The sequence below is a fragment of the Aotus nancymaae genome, unplaced genomic scaffold (genome assembly GCF_030222135.1).
Source record: "Aotus nancymaae isolate 86718 unplaced genomic scaffold, 86718_ANA_hifiasm-v0.15.2.pri h1tg000034l, whole genome shotgun sequence".
Classification (NCBI taxonomy): Eukaryota; Metazoa; Chordata; class Mammalia; order Primates; family Aotidae; genus Aotus; species Aotus nancymaae.
This window is the reverse complement of record NW_026988448.1, coordinates 715298-727807: the sequence shown is the minus strand read 5'-3', so window position 1 is coordinate 727807 and position 12510 is coordinate 715298. Positions and strand designations below refer to the sequence as shown.

General features: G+C 50.0%; 1 protein-coding gene across 2 annotated transcripts in view; it reads left to right on the top strand.

Moving 5' to 3' along the window:
* THBS2 (thrombospondin 2) overlaps nucleotides 1-12289 on the top strand; it is a 38315-nt gene extending 26026 nt beyond the window's left edge. For both annotated transcript variants that reach the window (XM_064384086.1, XM_064384085.1), the window contains exons 15-22: nucleotides 631-790; nucleotides 2858-2976; nucleotides 3101-3335; nucleotides 4946-5173; nucleotides 5904-6175; nucleotides 7388-7485; nucleotides 8595-8734; nucleotides 10580-12289. In XM_064384086.1, the coding sequence (XP_064240156.1) occupies nucleotides 631-790; nucleotides 2858-2976; nucleotides 3101-3335; nucleotides 4946-5173; nucleotides 5904-6175; nucleotides 7388-7485; nucleotides 8595-8734; nucleotides 10580-10587 (1260 nt within the window). In that variant the 3' untranslated portion in view covers nucleotides 10588-12289. The remainder of the gene's footprint in view (nucleotides 1-630; nucleotides 791-2857; nucleotides 2977-3100; nucleotides 3336-4945; nucleotides 5174-5903; nucleotides 6176-7387; nucleotides 7486-8594; nucleotides 8735-10579) is intronic.
* Nucleotides 12290-12510: the final 221 nt, after the last annotated feature.

Sequence of the window (12510 nt, the reverse complement as noted above, 5' to 3'; positions counted from 1 at the left end):
TCACTTACTGCTTCCTCACATCTGACTTTGATGGAGGCGCTGGCTCACTAACCCATCCATTTATCTGATATTTACATATCTCTCCTCACCATCGTGTCTGGTATACTATTTTTGCCATAGCAGTCTCCAAATTTTCAACAAAAGACAGACGCATAAATAATGATAAAATGATTTGATATTGAAAAAGTGTTTGGCGAGGGCTAACTGGCATTTTTTTTCTTTAGACGGAGTTTCAGTCTTGTCCCCCAGGCTGGAGTGCAGTGGCACGATCTTGGCTCACTGCAATCTCCACCTTCTGGGTTTAAGTGACTCTCCTGCCTCAGTCTCCTGAGTAACTGGGATTACAGGCAAGCACCACCACGCCCGGCTAATTTTTGTAGTTTTAGTAGAGACAGGGTTTCACCATGTCGGCCAGGCTGGTCTTGAACTCCTGATCTCAGGTGATCTGCCTGTCCCAAAGTGCTGGGATTACAGGTGTGAGCCACCGGGCCCAGCCCTAACCGGCTTCTTTGTTTGTTTGATTTCCATGTTGATTCTGATGAACTCTGAGTATGGAACTTGTAAGTGCTAAAGGGCCCGACACACATTCCTATGATCCTTGCTAAAGTCTTTCCTTTCTTGGTTTCCCAGGACAACTGCCAGCTGCTCTTCAACCCCCGCCAGGCTGACTATGACAAGGATGAGGTTGGAGACCGCTGTGACAACTGCCCGTACGTGCACAACCCCGCCCAGATCGACACGGACAACAATGGAGAGGGCGACGCCTGCTCCGTGGACATCGATGGGGACGGTGAGTGCTTCTGCTCCCTCCCACAGATGGAGTGTTGCTCTGTTGCCCAGGCTGGAGTGCGATGGTGTCATCTTGGTTCACTGTCACCTCCACTTCCCAGGTTCAAGTGAGTCTCCTGCCTCGGCCTCCATAGCTGGGATTACAAGTGCGCGCCACCACGCCCAGCTAATTCTGTATTTTTTTTTTTTTTTTTTGAGACAGAGTTTCGCTCTTGTTACCCAGGCTGGAGTGCAATGGCGCGATCTCGGCTCACTGCAACCTCTGCCTCCTGGGTTCAGGCAATTCTCCTGCCTCAGCCTCCAGAGCAGCTGGGACTATAGACATGCGCCATCATGCCCAGCTAATTTTTTGTATTTTTAGTAGAGAAGGGGTTTCACCATGTTGACCAGGATGGTCTCGATTTCTTGACCTCGTGATCCACCCGCCTCGGCCTCCCAAAGTGCTGGAATTACAGGCGGGAGCCACTGCGCCCAGCCCTAATTTCGTATTTTTAGTAGAGATGTGGTTTCACCATGTTGGTCAGGCTGGTCTCGATCCACCTGCCTCGGCCTCTAAAGTGATGGTATTACAGGTGTGAGCCAACCTGCCCGATGCATGCATTTAAAGGGGCACCACTGGAGGCCTTTTTTGGATAAGCTCCTTTCGTCTTTACACCACTGTAAGATTAAATGGCTCATTCAGTTATTCCCATGGGGCCCATGCTCATTTTGCCGTGCCTTTTCCCACGGGTCGGGGGTCCCCGGCCACAGGCCCGCCCTGTGGAAAGCTGTGAACTGGGCGCCCTCCTCTCTCTGCCCCCAGCCTTGCAGTCCTGGGTCTTGTGCCTCTTCATGGTGTCTCCGATGGTCACTCTTCATCCAAAAGTTCCAAGAAGTCATGACATGTTTTCATCAAACAGAGCTTCCAGGAGCCATGGGTCTGTCCTGTGTCCCGGTCCTGGCACATCCGCCTCTGTGCCCTTATTTCTAACTGTGTATTGGAAACTCCTCCCGCAGGGCTCAGTTAGAATAACGTGGGTGTATCGTGGTTACCTCTGCCACTGCTCCTGGTGGATGCTTTACCCGGACGAGCCCTGCAGCTCAGTGCCACCGTCACCACATGGCTGTTCCTTCTCTCAGGGTGCCTGGAGCAGCAGGAGCTTGGGGCAGGCTCAAGTGCATGCTCGGGCTCAGCCCCAGCTCCCCACATGCCACGCCTCGCGGATTCCTCTTCCCAGCCCGGTGCCAGTCTCGCCCCTTCTGAGCCTCCCCAACCTGCATCTAACCTTTTCCACCTATTTCTGCCTCCACCCTCATCATGGTCTTGGGAAACGTGGTGAGCTGCCGTCTAAGGGCTCACCGTGGCCAGGAGGCTCCTCTGCTTCTCATCTGGGTGGCGTCTGTGATGTGCTGGACGCAGATCTCAAGCTCCCAGTCCCTTCCTTTTTTATTTTTTAGGGCTCCTTACTTCCCTTCCCTAGATCCCACGTGAGCAAAGCAAGGCAAGCGTCTCAGCTCGGTTATGGCTCTTCCCGTGGACCCGCTGACATGTCATGCTTTGCCTTGTCATCTGTGATGCTGTTACTGATGGTGCTGTTTACTTCAGCCTGGTTCATATTTTTATAACTTCAGTATCAGTGCAATTCATCACTTTCAGATTTCTTGAGACATTACATCTGAAAACCCTGCCAGTCTCTGCCAGTGTTACTTTCCCGCTCATGCACACGGATGATAAGCTCCTAGGAACTCCGCCAGTGGATATTAGGGAGAAATAAGCAGCTGAGCAAGCTCAGATTTACACGGCGACAGTACGTTTAACTCCTCCTCCTGCAACACTGCCCAGAAATCTTCAAAAGTTGCTTCTATTTCAAATGAAGGGAATTTGAATTGTAATAAAATATGTCATATGTTCTTCTAGAATCTAGTAGTGTTTATATTTTACTATATTCTTAGGCTTTTTATTATCATTAAATAAAAGTGTGGCCATAAGCAATTTAATGTGATAGGAAAAGCCGTGTGCTTTTTCTAAGCTCACCTGTCCTTCCTTCTGGTTTGTTTGTTTTTTTATTTTCCTGCTCAACACCAACAGATGTCTTCAATGAACGAGACAATTGTCCTTATGTCTACAACACTGACCAGAGGGACACGGACGGTGACGGTGTGGGGGATCACTGTGACAACTGCCCCCTGGTACACAACCCCGACCAGGTGAGGGCCGCCGCGGGCAGCGGGGGGTTTGGGGGTCCTCATCAGAGGGACGTGCACAGTGACACTGTGGGGGATCACTATGACAACTGCCCCCGGTCATAACCCCTCACGCCCTCTCCCCCAGACCGACATGGACAATGACCTCGTCGGGGACCAGTGTGACAACAACGAGGACATAGATGAGGACGGCCACCAGAACAACCAGGACAACTGCCCCTACATCTCCAACGCCAACCAGGCCGACCACGACAGCGACGGCCAGGGCGATGCCTGCGACCCCGACGATGACAACGACGGCGTCCCCGATGACAGGGACAACTGCCGGCTGGTGTTCAACCCGGACCAGGAGGACCTGGACGGTGGGTGCCGCCTCCACTCCCGGGCGTGCGGGAAACCGGCTTCCGAGCAGCCGGCCGGGGCAGAGATATGTAAGCGTAGAGATGGTCTTGAGTCTCCCACTGGAAAAAGTGAGGTCGCTTTGGGCACATTAAGCCGCCCGTGGGGCCATGCAGTACGAGTTCCTCTGCCCTCCAGCAGGTGTGCTGCCTCAGGCACATGTGTGCGTCAGGCGGAGGAGGAGAAATCCCTGCCTCCGTGTTACTTCCAGAATGGTGATGATCTCCTAGAAAGAATGCTGGTTAAAACGTAGGATGAGTCGGGGATTTGGTGTGTGGGCCAGGCAGGGGACAGGGAGGACTGTTTTAAGGGCAAAGCAAACAACAAAGGCAGGAGTATGAAGCGGAGAAGGAAGAGCTGCTTTGCTCAGTGGGGAGCACGGATAGGTGGCCGGTAGCCACGGGTGCCCGGGAAGGCGCTGGATGGGCTGCAGTCCTTTAAGCCAGCATCCCCGAGTAATAAACAAGGGCACAGCTGTGCTCCGGGGCTTCCGGGGAGGCTGCGAGAAAGTGGCCCTCGGATGGGGCCAGGCTGATGCAGGCTGCCTGTGGAAGGCACGTCCTAGACAGATGGAGATGACGACACGAGGGCTGTCTGAGCCAGCGTGACTCAGAAGCACGTGGGAGATGCCGGGATCAGAAGGGCAGCTCCCGGGCCTTCCCTGAGCAGCGTGAAGGGATGGCGCCAGCACAGGAAGCGTCATCTGGACTCCACGCTTGGGCGGGCGGGGACTTGTTCCCCAGGCAGCGTTCCCCCAAGGAGGGGCTGGGACGGGGAGAAGCCGACAGGCAGAACAGCATTTTAGCATTTCAGAATGCCCTGATACCAGCTTCGTCCTGCCACGCAGCAGGTAGAGTACGCTTTTGAATCGAAAACTAGTGGAAGAATGTGATGAGATATTCAATCCAACTGCCTTTTCTCCTTCTAAAACAATAGGCCATGTGATAGCTAGTTCAGTACATTTCAATCTGCCTGTCAGGTTATCATCACCGCCGTAGACTCATAGACTGGACACGTGTGGCAAATCCGTGGTCCCCCCGTCTGCACCAGGCCCACCTCACCCCCACTCCCCACCATGTCACAACCCCACTGAAAACCTGACCACAAGGACCCCTAGACAATGACGTCTGTGTCTTCCCAGGAGAAGCCATTTTAGTGTGAGTCCCACTTTAAAGCCAAATAGACTGTAAGAGGCAAAGATGATTAAGAAAAGTCATAACAAACATTCAGAAGACTGTTCACAAACACAGCTGGGCATGCAGGTCGACATCACTTGACAGCCATTCCGGTTTATCCCCTCAGCACTGGGTTTGGAACACGGTGAGAAATGGTTGTCTGTGAATCTGCTGTGCTGGCCTTTGCTGCGTATTTGTCACAAAAACATTGTGAGGCTCCTTGCAGCAGCGAAGTCAAATGTTCTGGAGTTTGCAGGGCACGAATCCACAGAGCACTGCAGAGCACTCAGTCTCGGAGGCTCAGAGGACGATGCACTCACCTTTCTCAGACACAGAAAAGCTAATGCAAACCACCGACTTTGCTTTTTTTTTTCTCTCTGTTTGTTCTTTGTGAACAGGTGATGGCCGGGGCGATATTTGTAAAGATGATTTTGACAATGACAACGTCCCAGATATCGATGACGTGTGTCCTGAAAACAATGCCATCAGTGAGACGGACTTCAGGAACTTCCAGATGGTGCCCTTGGATCCCAAAGGGACCACCCAGATTGATCCCAACTGGGTCATTCGCCATCAAGGCAAGGAGCTGGTTCAGACGGCCAACTCGGACCCTGGCATTGCCGTAGGTGAGTCTCTGAGATAGGCGATGGGGAGGCGCCCGCAGAGGATGCAGACTGCGCTTTCAGATCCTGTAGGTGGGACGATGCGGTGTGGTCTTTCCGAAGCCCCCATCCTTCCATGGTCTGTGAAACTGTCTGCCTAAATAATCTTGACAGGCGCATGCACCTGCCTCTCTGAAGTCTCTGAAATTTCAGTAAACCATTTTATCTTATAGACTTGGTCTATGAAATGGGACCTCATACCCCTCTCAGAGCTCTTGTAAGTTGAATCTAAAAAAAGTCTCTTCAATTACACTAATCTCCTGGTGAAAGAGCCCGGTGGGGTGAAGAGGAGAGCCCACCCTGCCCACTGGGCATCCACTGTCAGATGGTCAAGCTGGAGATTGCCTGAAACGTGTTTCCTTTTTTTTTTTGAGAAGGAGTCTCACTGTCGCCCAGGCTAGAGTGCAGTGGCACAATCTTGGCTCACTGCAACCTCCGCTCCTGGATTCAAGTGATTCCCCTGCCTCAGCCTCCTGGGTAGCTGGGATTACAGACGTCCACCACCATGCCCGGCCAATGTTTGTATTTCTAGTAGAGACGAGGTTTCGCCATGTTGGTCAGCCTGGTCTCGAACTCTTGACCTCAGGTGATCCGCCCACCTCGGCCTCCCAAAGTGCTGGGGTTACAGGCGTGAGCCACTGTGCCCGGCCACCTGAGAGGTGTCTCTAACGAAACGTTACGGTGTTGCACCCAGGTTTTGACGAGTTCGGGTCTGTGGACTTCAGTGGCACCTTCTACGTAAACACCGACCGGGACGACGACTATGCCGGCTTCGTCTTTGGTTACCAGTCGAGCAGCCGCTTCTACGTGGTGATGTGGAAGCAGGTCACGCAGACCTACTGGGAGGACCAGCCCACGCGGGCCTACGGCTACTCCGGCGTGTCCCTCAAGGTGGTGAACTCCACCACGGGGACCGGCGAGCACCTGAGGAATGCGTTGTGGCACACGGGGAACACGGCGGGGCAGGTGAGCAAGGCCAGCCCGGCCCATGCGTGTCCTCGGTACCGCTGCGCCGTGGGGCGTTTCAGTGGGACTAGCCCATGCCGGAGATCCCACTTTTGTTTCGATTAATTTCAACTCCAGGCTCATTTTAATAATCTTACTTCATTATAGACAGCAAGCCTGGGGTTACAACTAAGCGCAGTTGCTAATTAGCAGTTAAACACGTTGCTAATCCTCCTACAAATTAAACCTATTTTACCGTCTTCTGGAGATAGGCAGTGAGCCTAGAACATAATGATCAAAGATATAATATGAAAACGTTTTAAAACTTAGAGATAGGAAGAACTGAATATCCAAAACTTTAGGTATTTTGCCCAAGGTCCTGTATCAAGGAAAGAAAAGATCCAGACGTGAACCCAGAAATGTGCGGGTCAGGTGCCTGTGATCTCAAATCCGGGAATCTGAGGGTCAGGCGCCTGTGGTCTCAAATCTGGGAGTCTGAGGGTCAGGCGCCTGTGATCTCAAATCCGGGAATCTGAGGGTCAGGCGCCTGTCATCTCAAATGCGGAATCTGAGGGTCAGGCGCCTGTGGTCTCAAATCCGGGAGTCTGAGGGTCAGGCGCCTGTGATCTCAAATCCGGGAATCTGAGGGTCAGGCGCCTGTGGTCTCAAATCTGGGAGTCTGAGGGTCAGGCGCCTGTGATCTAAAATCCAGGAATCTGAGGGTCAGGCGCCTGTGCTCTCAAATCCGGGAGTCTGAGGGTTAGGTGCCTGTGATCTCAAATCTGGGAGTCTGAGGGTCAGGCGCCTGTCATCTCAAATGCAGAATCTGAGGGTCAGGCACCTGTGCTCTCAAATCCGGGAGTCTGAGGGTCAGGCGCCTGTGATCTCAAATCTGGGAGTCTGAGGGTCAGGCGCCTGTCATCTCAAATGCAGAATCTGAGGGTCAGGCTCCTGTGCTCTCAAATCCGGGAGTCTGAGGGTCAGGTTCCTCTGCTCTCCAGTCCGGGAATGTGAGGGTCAGGTGCCGGGGGTCTCAGCCCTGAGTCACATTCCCTGTCCCTGGACTTTGATCCACAGTAGAGGTTTTTAAGATAAACACATGAGAGAGAGATGGAGCACCACGAGCCTTAAGAGTGAACTTGCGGAGTCAGTTTTGCTTCCTGCGTGGTGTTAGGGAGCTGTGGTAAGACCCTGGGTGCCAGTGACACTCAGGAGTGCTGTGTCCTCCCTCAGGTGCGGACCCTGTGGCACGACCCCAGGAACATTGGCTGGAAGGACTACACAGCCTACAGGTGGCACCTGACTCACAGGCCCAAGACCGGCTACATGAGGTGAGGCGGGGGTGCGGCGGCTCTCCGCGCGGCTTCCTGTCGGGTGCTGGTGGGAGCATTAACAGACAAATCTGCTCAAGTGAATTCCAACCTCCCGTTTTTCTCTGGATTCTTCGGCATTAGCTGCCTCCTCTTTTCTGCGCTGCATCTGTGCTAAATATTACTTGTTTTTAAAACAGGGTTGAAAAGTAGAACATTCTGCTTTGTTTTTAAAATAACTTTGGGATGATAACCGTATTTGCTCCTAATGAATACCCTAGGCAGGGGAGAACGCCTGCAATTAAAATAACTGCGTCTTTGCAGAGTTAGCTGGTGCTTTATTGGAGACTGGATTTGTATCCGTTTCTGACGATGTAAATGGCTGAATGTAAAACACGGTTGTATGAAGTTTTGACACCATTAGCCTAACAGAATCTTCTCTCCTGGCTTAACGGCATTTGTAATCGATTTTTACTGAAACAAAATGTGGACAATTTAAAATCAAGATTTTTTTTTTTTTTTTGCAAAGTTAATAAGCACCAAGATCAGGCTGACTCTGCACAGATGCCAGGAGTGTGTGAGTCCCGAGCAGCAGTGGGCAGATCTGTGTGGGTGACGTACAGGCTGGTGGCCTGGCCGGACGTTTCCCTGGGGGGTGTCCTGTGTATTCACATTTGCGCTCCATCCTCCCACCGAGGGCGTGGTGCATCAGGCCCTGCCCCCACGCAGCTTCCAAAGTGGGGAGGAAAGCCGGTGAGCTCAGGATTTCAGCACAAGGTGGAGTGGGGAGAGTGCGGTGCAGCTTCCCAGGAAGGCGGAGCTCCCTCCTCACCCCACCAAAGTCTGAGTCTCCTCTCAAGCCCTTGCCCAGGTGACTGTAAATGAACTCACAGATTGTGACAACGTTGAGGTTGCAGGAAGGCGTGCCCTGGTTCAGTGCTGCACCAGGGGTGGCTGCAGCTTGAAGGGAACAGCCAGCAATGCCTCCTGGGGTGCTGAAGCCCCAGGCAGAGGGCTGGGTCCCCAGATCTACAGCCTGCGTCTGGAGCCGACCTTCCACCACTGGTGAGGCCCTCACAGAGTTCGTGTTCTCTTTCTTTCCTCTTGTTCTTTTTCAAAACCAATTTTAGAGTCTTAGTGCATGAAGGAAAACAGATCATGGCGGACTCAGGACCTGTCTATGACCAAACCTACGCGGGCGGGCGCCTGGGTCTGTTTGTCTTCTCTCAAGAAATGGTCTATTTCTCAGACCTCAAGTACGAATGCAGAGGTGAGTGTGAGCGCCTCAGACCAGTGGGGAGGGCGTGCGACACCCAGAAAGGGAGGGGGTACACAGTGTGCTTTTCGGCTTTACCTCAGGGGAAAAACCTGGTCTCAGTGACACGCAGGGCGCCCTGCACCTTCCAAGCAGCCGTTTCGTTTGGTCAGCCTGGATTGTTTCTGTTTGTTTTTAATTGCATTTGGATGCCTCTGGTTGGACACTTCCCAATTATCAACAGTCCCACCCATCCTCATTGTGCCACATTCCAGATCTTCCCCGATTTTCTCCACCTTCCAGGCTCCTGAAGCCATTTTAGATTGGTCCTCGTGTTAGCAATGGCAGGCAGCCAGGCAGAAAGGGAAGAAGGAAGGGCTTCTCCACAGTTATCTCGCTACAAGTATATTGGAATCAAAATATTATAGACCTGGAAGAGAACTTGAATCCCATCTGCTTAATTCCACACCTTCAAGTGGATATGAAAACATTCCCTTCACAGATGCAGTAAATAAAGCTCAGGATGCTTCTTGAAAATCACACAATGAAAATCACGTATTGGGCCAGTTAGTGACTCACGCCTGTAACCCCTGCACTTTGGGAGGCCAAGACAGGTGGATCCTCTGAGGTCAGTAGTTCGAGCCCAGCCTGACCAACAGGGCAAAACCCCATCTCTACTAAAAATAAAAAAAAAATTAGCTGAGTGTGGTGGCACATGCCTGTAATCTCGGGAGTCTGAGGCAGGAGACTCGCTTGAACTCAGGAGGCAGAGGTTGCAGTGAGCCAAGATTCTGCCACTGCACTCCAGCTTGGGCAACAGAGTGAGACATCCTCCAAAAAAAAAAAAAAAAAAGAAAAAAGAAAGAAAGAAAATCAAGTATGAAGTAAAGAGAATAAGACAAGAACCTTGATTTCTCTGCTTGCTTCTGTGGAGATTTCCTTCTCCTTATGTTAGGATGCCTTTTAAGGCATCTGATTTCCTCCCACCCATCCATCTCATCCATCCATCCATCTGCCAACCATCTCATCCATTCAGCCAATCCATCCACCCATCCATCTACCTATCCACCTACCTATCTCATCCACCCATCCACCCATCCATCCACCCACCTATCTCATCCATCCATTCACCCATCCACCCATCTCATCCATCCATCCATCCATCCATCCACCCATCCATCCACCCACCCATCTCATCCATCCATCCACCCATCCACCCACCCACCCACCCATCTCATCCATCCATCTCATCCACCCATCCATCCACCCATCCATCCACCCATCCATCCACCCATCCATCCACCCACCTATCTCATCCATCCACCCACCCATCCATCCATCCATCCACCCATCCATCCACCCATCCATCTACATATCCATCTAATTCATCCACCCACCCATACACCCATTCATTTCGTCCACCTCCACCCACTTATCTATTTTATCCATTAATCTATCCATCTCATTCACCCACCCACTTGTCCATCCATCTCATCCACCCACCCACCCATCAATCCATCCGTCTCATCCACTCACCTACCCACTCATCCATCCATCCATCCATCCATCCATCTCAGCCACCCAGCCATCTATTCATCCATCCATCCACTCATCCACCCATCCATCTCATCCACCCACCTATGCACTGATCCATCCCTCCATCTCCTCCATTTACCCACCCACCCACCCATCCATCCATCCACCCACCCATCTCATCATGTATCCATCCATCCATCCATCCATATTGTAGATCTCATTTTTAATTAAAGTAATTGTATTTCAGGTTCTAGGTAAAATAAAACACTACAGATGGTCCAGTTATCCTAATTCTGTTTCTTTCTTTCTTTTTTTTTTTTGTAGATGTCTAAACAAGATTTGCTGCATTTCCGGCAATGCCCTGTGCATGCTGTGGTCCCTAGACACCTCAGTTCATCGTGGTCCTTGCGGCTTCTCTCTCCAGCAGCACCTCCTGTCCCTTGACCTTAACTCTGATGGTTCTTCACCTCCCGTCAGCAACCCCAAACCCAAGTGCCTTCAGAGGATACATATCAATGGAACTCAGAAATGAACATCTAACCCACTAGAGGAATCCAGTTTGGTGACATATAAGACTTTATGTGGAGTGAAAATTGGGCATGCCATTACATTGCTTTTTCTTGTTTGTTTAAAAAGAACGACGTTTACATATAAAATGTAATTACTTATTGTATTTATGTGTATATGGAGTTGAAGGGAATATTGTGCATAAGCCGTTATGATAAATTAAGCATGGAAAATGTGGCTGAACTACTTTTGGTGCTTCAAGTTGTGACTATTCTTGAATTAGAGCTGCTCCACAATGACACACGAATCCTGTTAAATCAATTATAAAGAAGGTTCAGTTCAAATTTGAAGTGATGTTATCCTAAGGAGAGATTAGAAGACAAGAGGACATAAGCTGCCAATTAACTAATTGGAACGTGTAAACAGTTACAGAAATAAACGAACAGCCCTTCCCCACTCTCCTCTTGTCTGACAATAAAAGCCCTCACGTGCAGTAGACATGCAGTTTCATCAAAGAACAAATATCCTTGCAAAATGGGTGTGACGCGGTTCCAGATGTGGATTTGGCAAAACCTCATTTAAGTAAAAGGTTAGCCGAGCAAAGCGTGCTGCCTTCAGCTGCCGCGTGTGGGGCTGTGGCGTCGGGGGCGGGGCCTCCTGCCTGAGCTTCCTTCCCCAGCTCTGCTGCCGCAGAGGAGCCGGAAAAGGGCGCTTGGCATCGAACTCGTAACTAGGCTTTGGTAACTGCAGAAAAGTTGCTTTTACCTAATTTGATAATACATTTCATTAAGGTTCCAGTTATAAATGTTTTGTTAATATTTATTAAATGAATATAGAATGCAGCACCATTTACCAATAACTTATTTTAAATATGCCTAGTAACGCATATGTAGCATAATTCCTAAAAACAAACATATCACAAGTATATAATCCCGTGAAAATATGAGGCTTTATACTGTTAGGTTGTCATGATGAAGCATGCTATAAGCTGTAACAGAATAAATAAAGAATAATGAGGAGTTTATAATGGAACCTTAATATATAATGTTGCCAGTGATTTTAATCCAATATCCTGTTATCTATCTGCTGTATATGGAATTCTTTCAATTCAAACGCCGAGAATGAATCGGCATTTATTCTTGCCAGGCACACCCAATAACCAGTCATGTGTAATATGCACAAGTTTTGTTGTGTTCGTTTTTGTTTGTTTGCTTTAAGTTGCATGAACTTTCTGCAGGAAATAGTCGCTCATCCCACTCCACATAAAGGGTTTGGTAAGAGAAGTCTGTCTGTCCGACAGGGCAAGTCGTTCTCCCCTTTCTGTTAGTCTTCACATTTCTATGCCAAATAGGAACGATCCGTAACTTTAATGTACACTTGCATTTTGATACAATTATTTTTGTTGTTTCCTTTGAGGTTCGTTGTTGCGTTGTTTTGCTGCACTTTTTACTTTTCTGTGTGGAGCTGTATTCCCAAGACCAACGAAGCGTTGGGAGACTTCATTAAATGTGGCGACTGTCAACAGCGTGCAGGGTCTCTGTTTCCGTGCTGTGGGGCCAACCGTACCGTACGACGGTGTGGGAATGATCATGATGTGAATATTTTGAATGTACCATATTTTTTGTAAGTTATTTATGTTTTTCTAAACAAATTTCTCGTATAGGTTGATGAAACGTCATGTGTTTTGCCAAAGACTGTAATATTTATTTATGTGTTCACATGGTCAAAGTTTCACCACTGAAACCCTG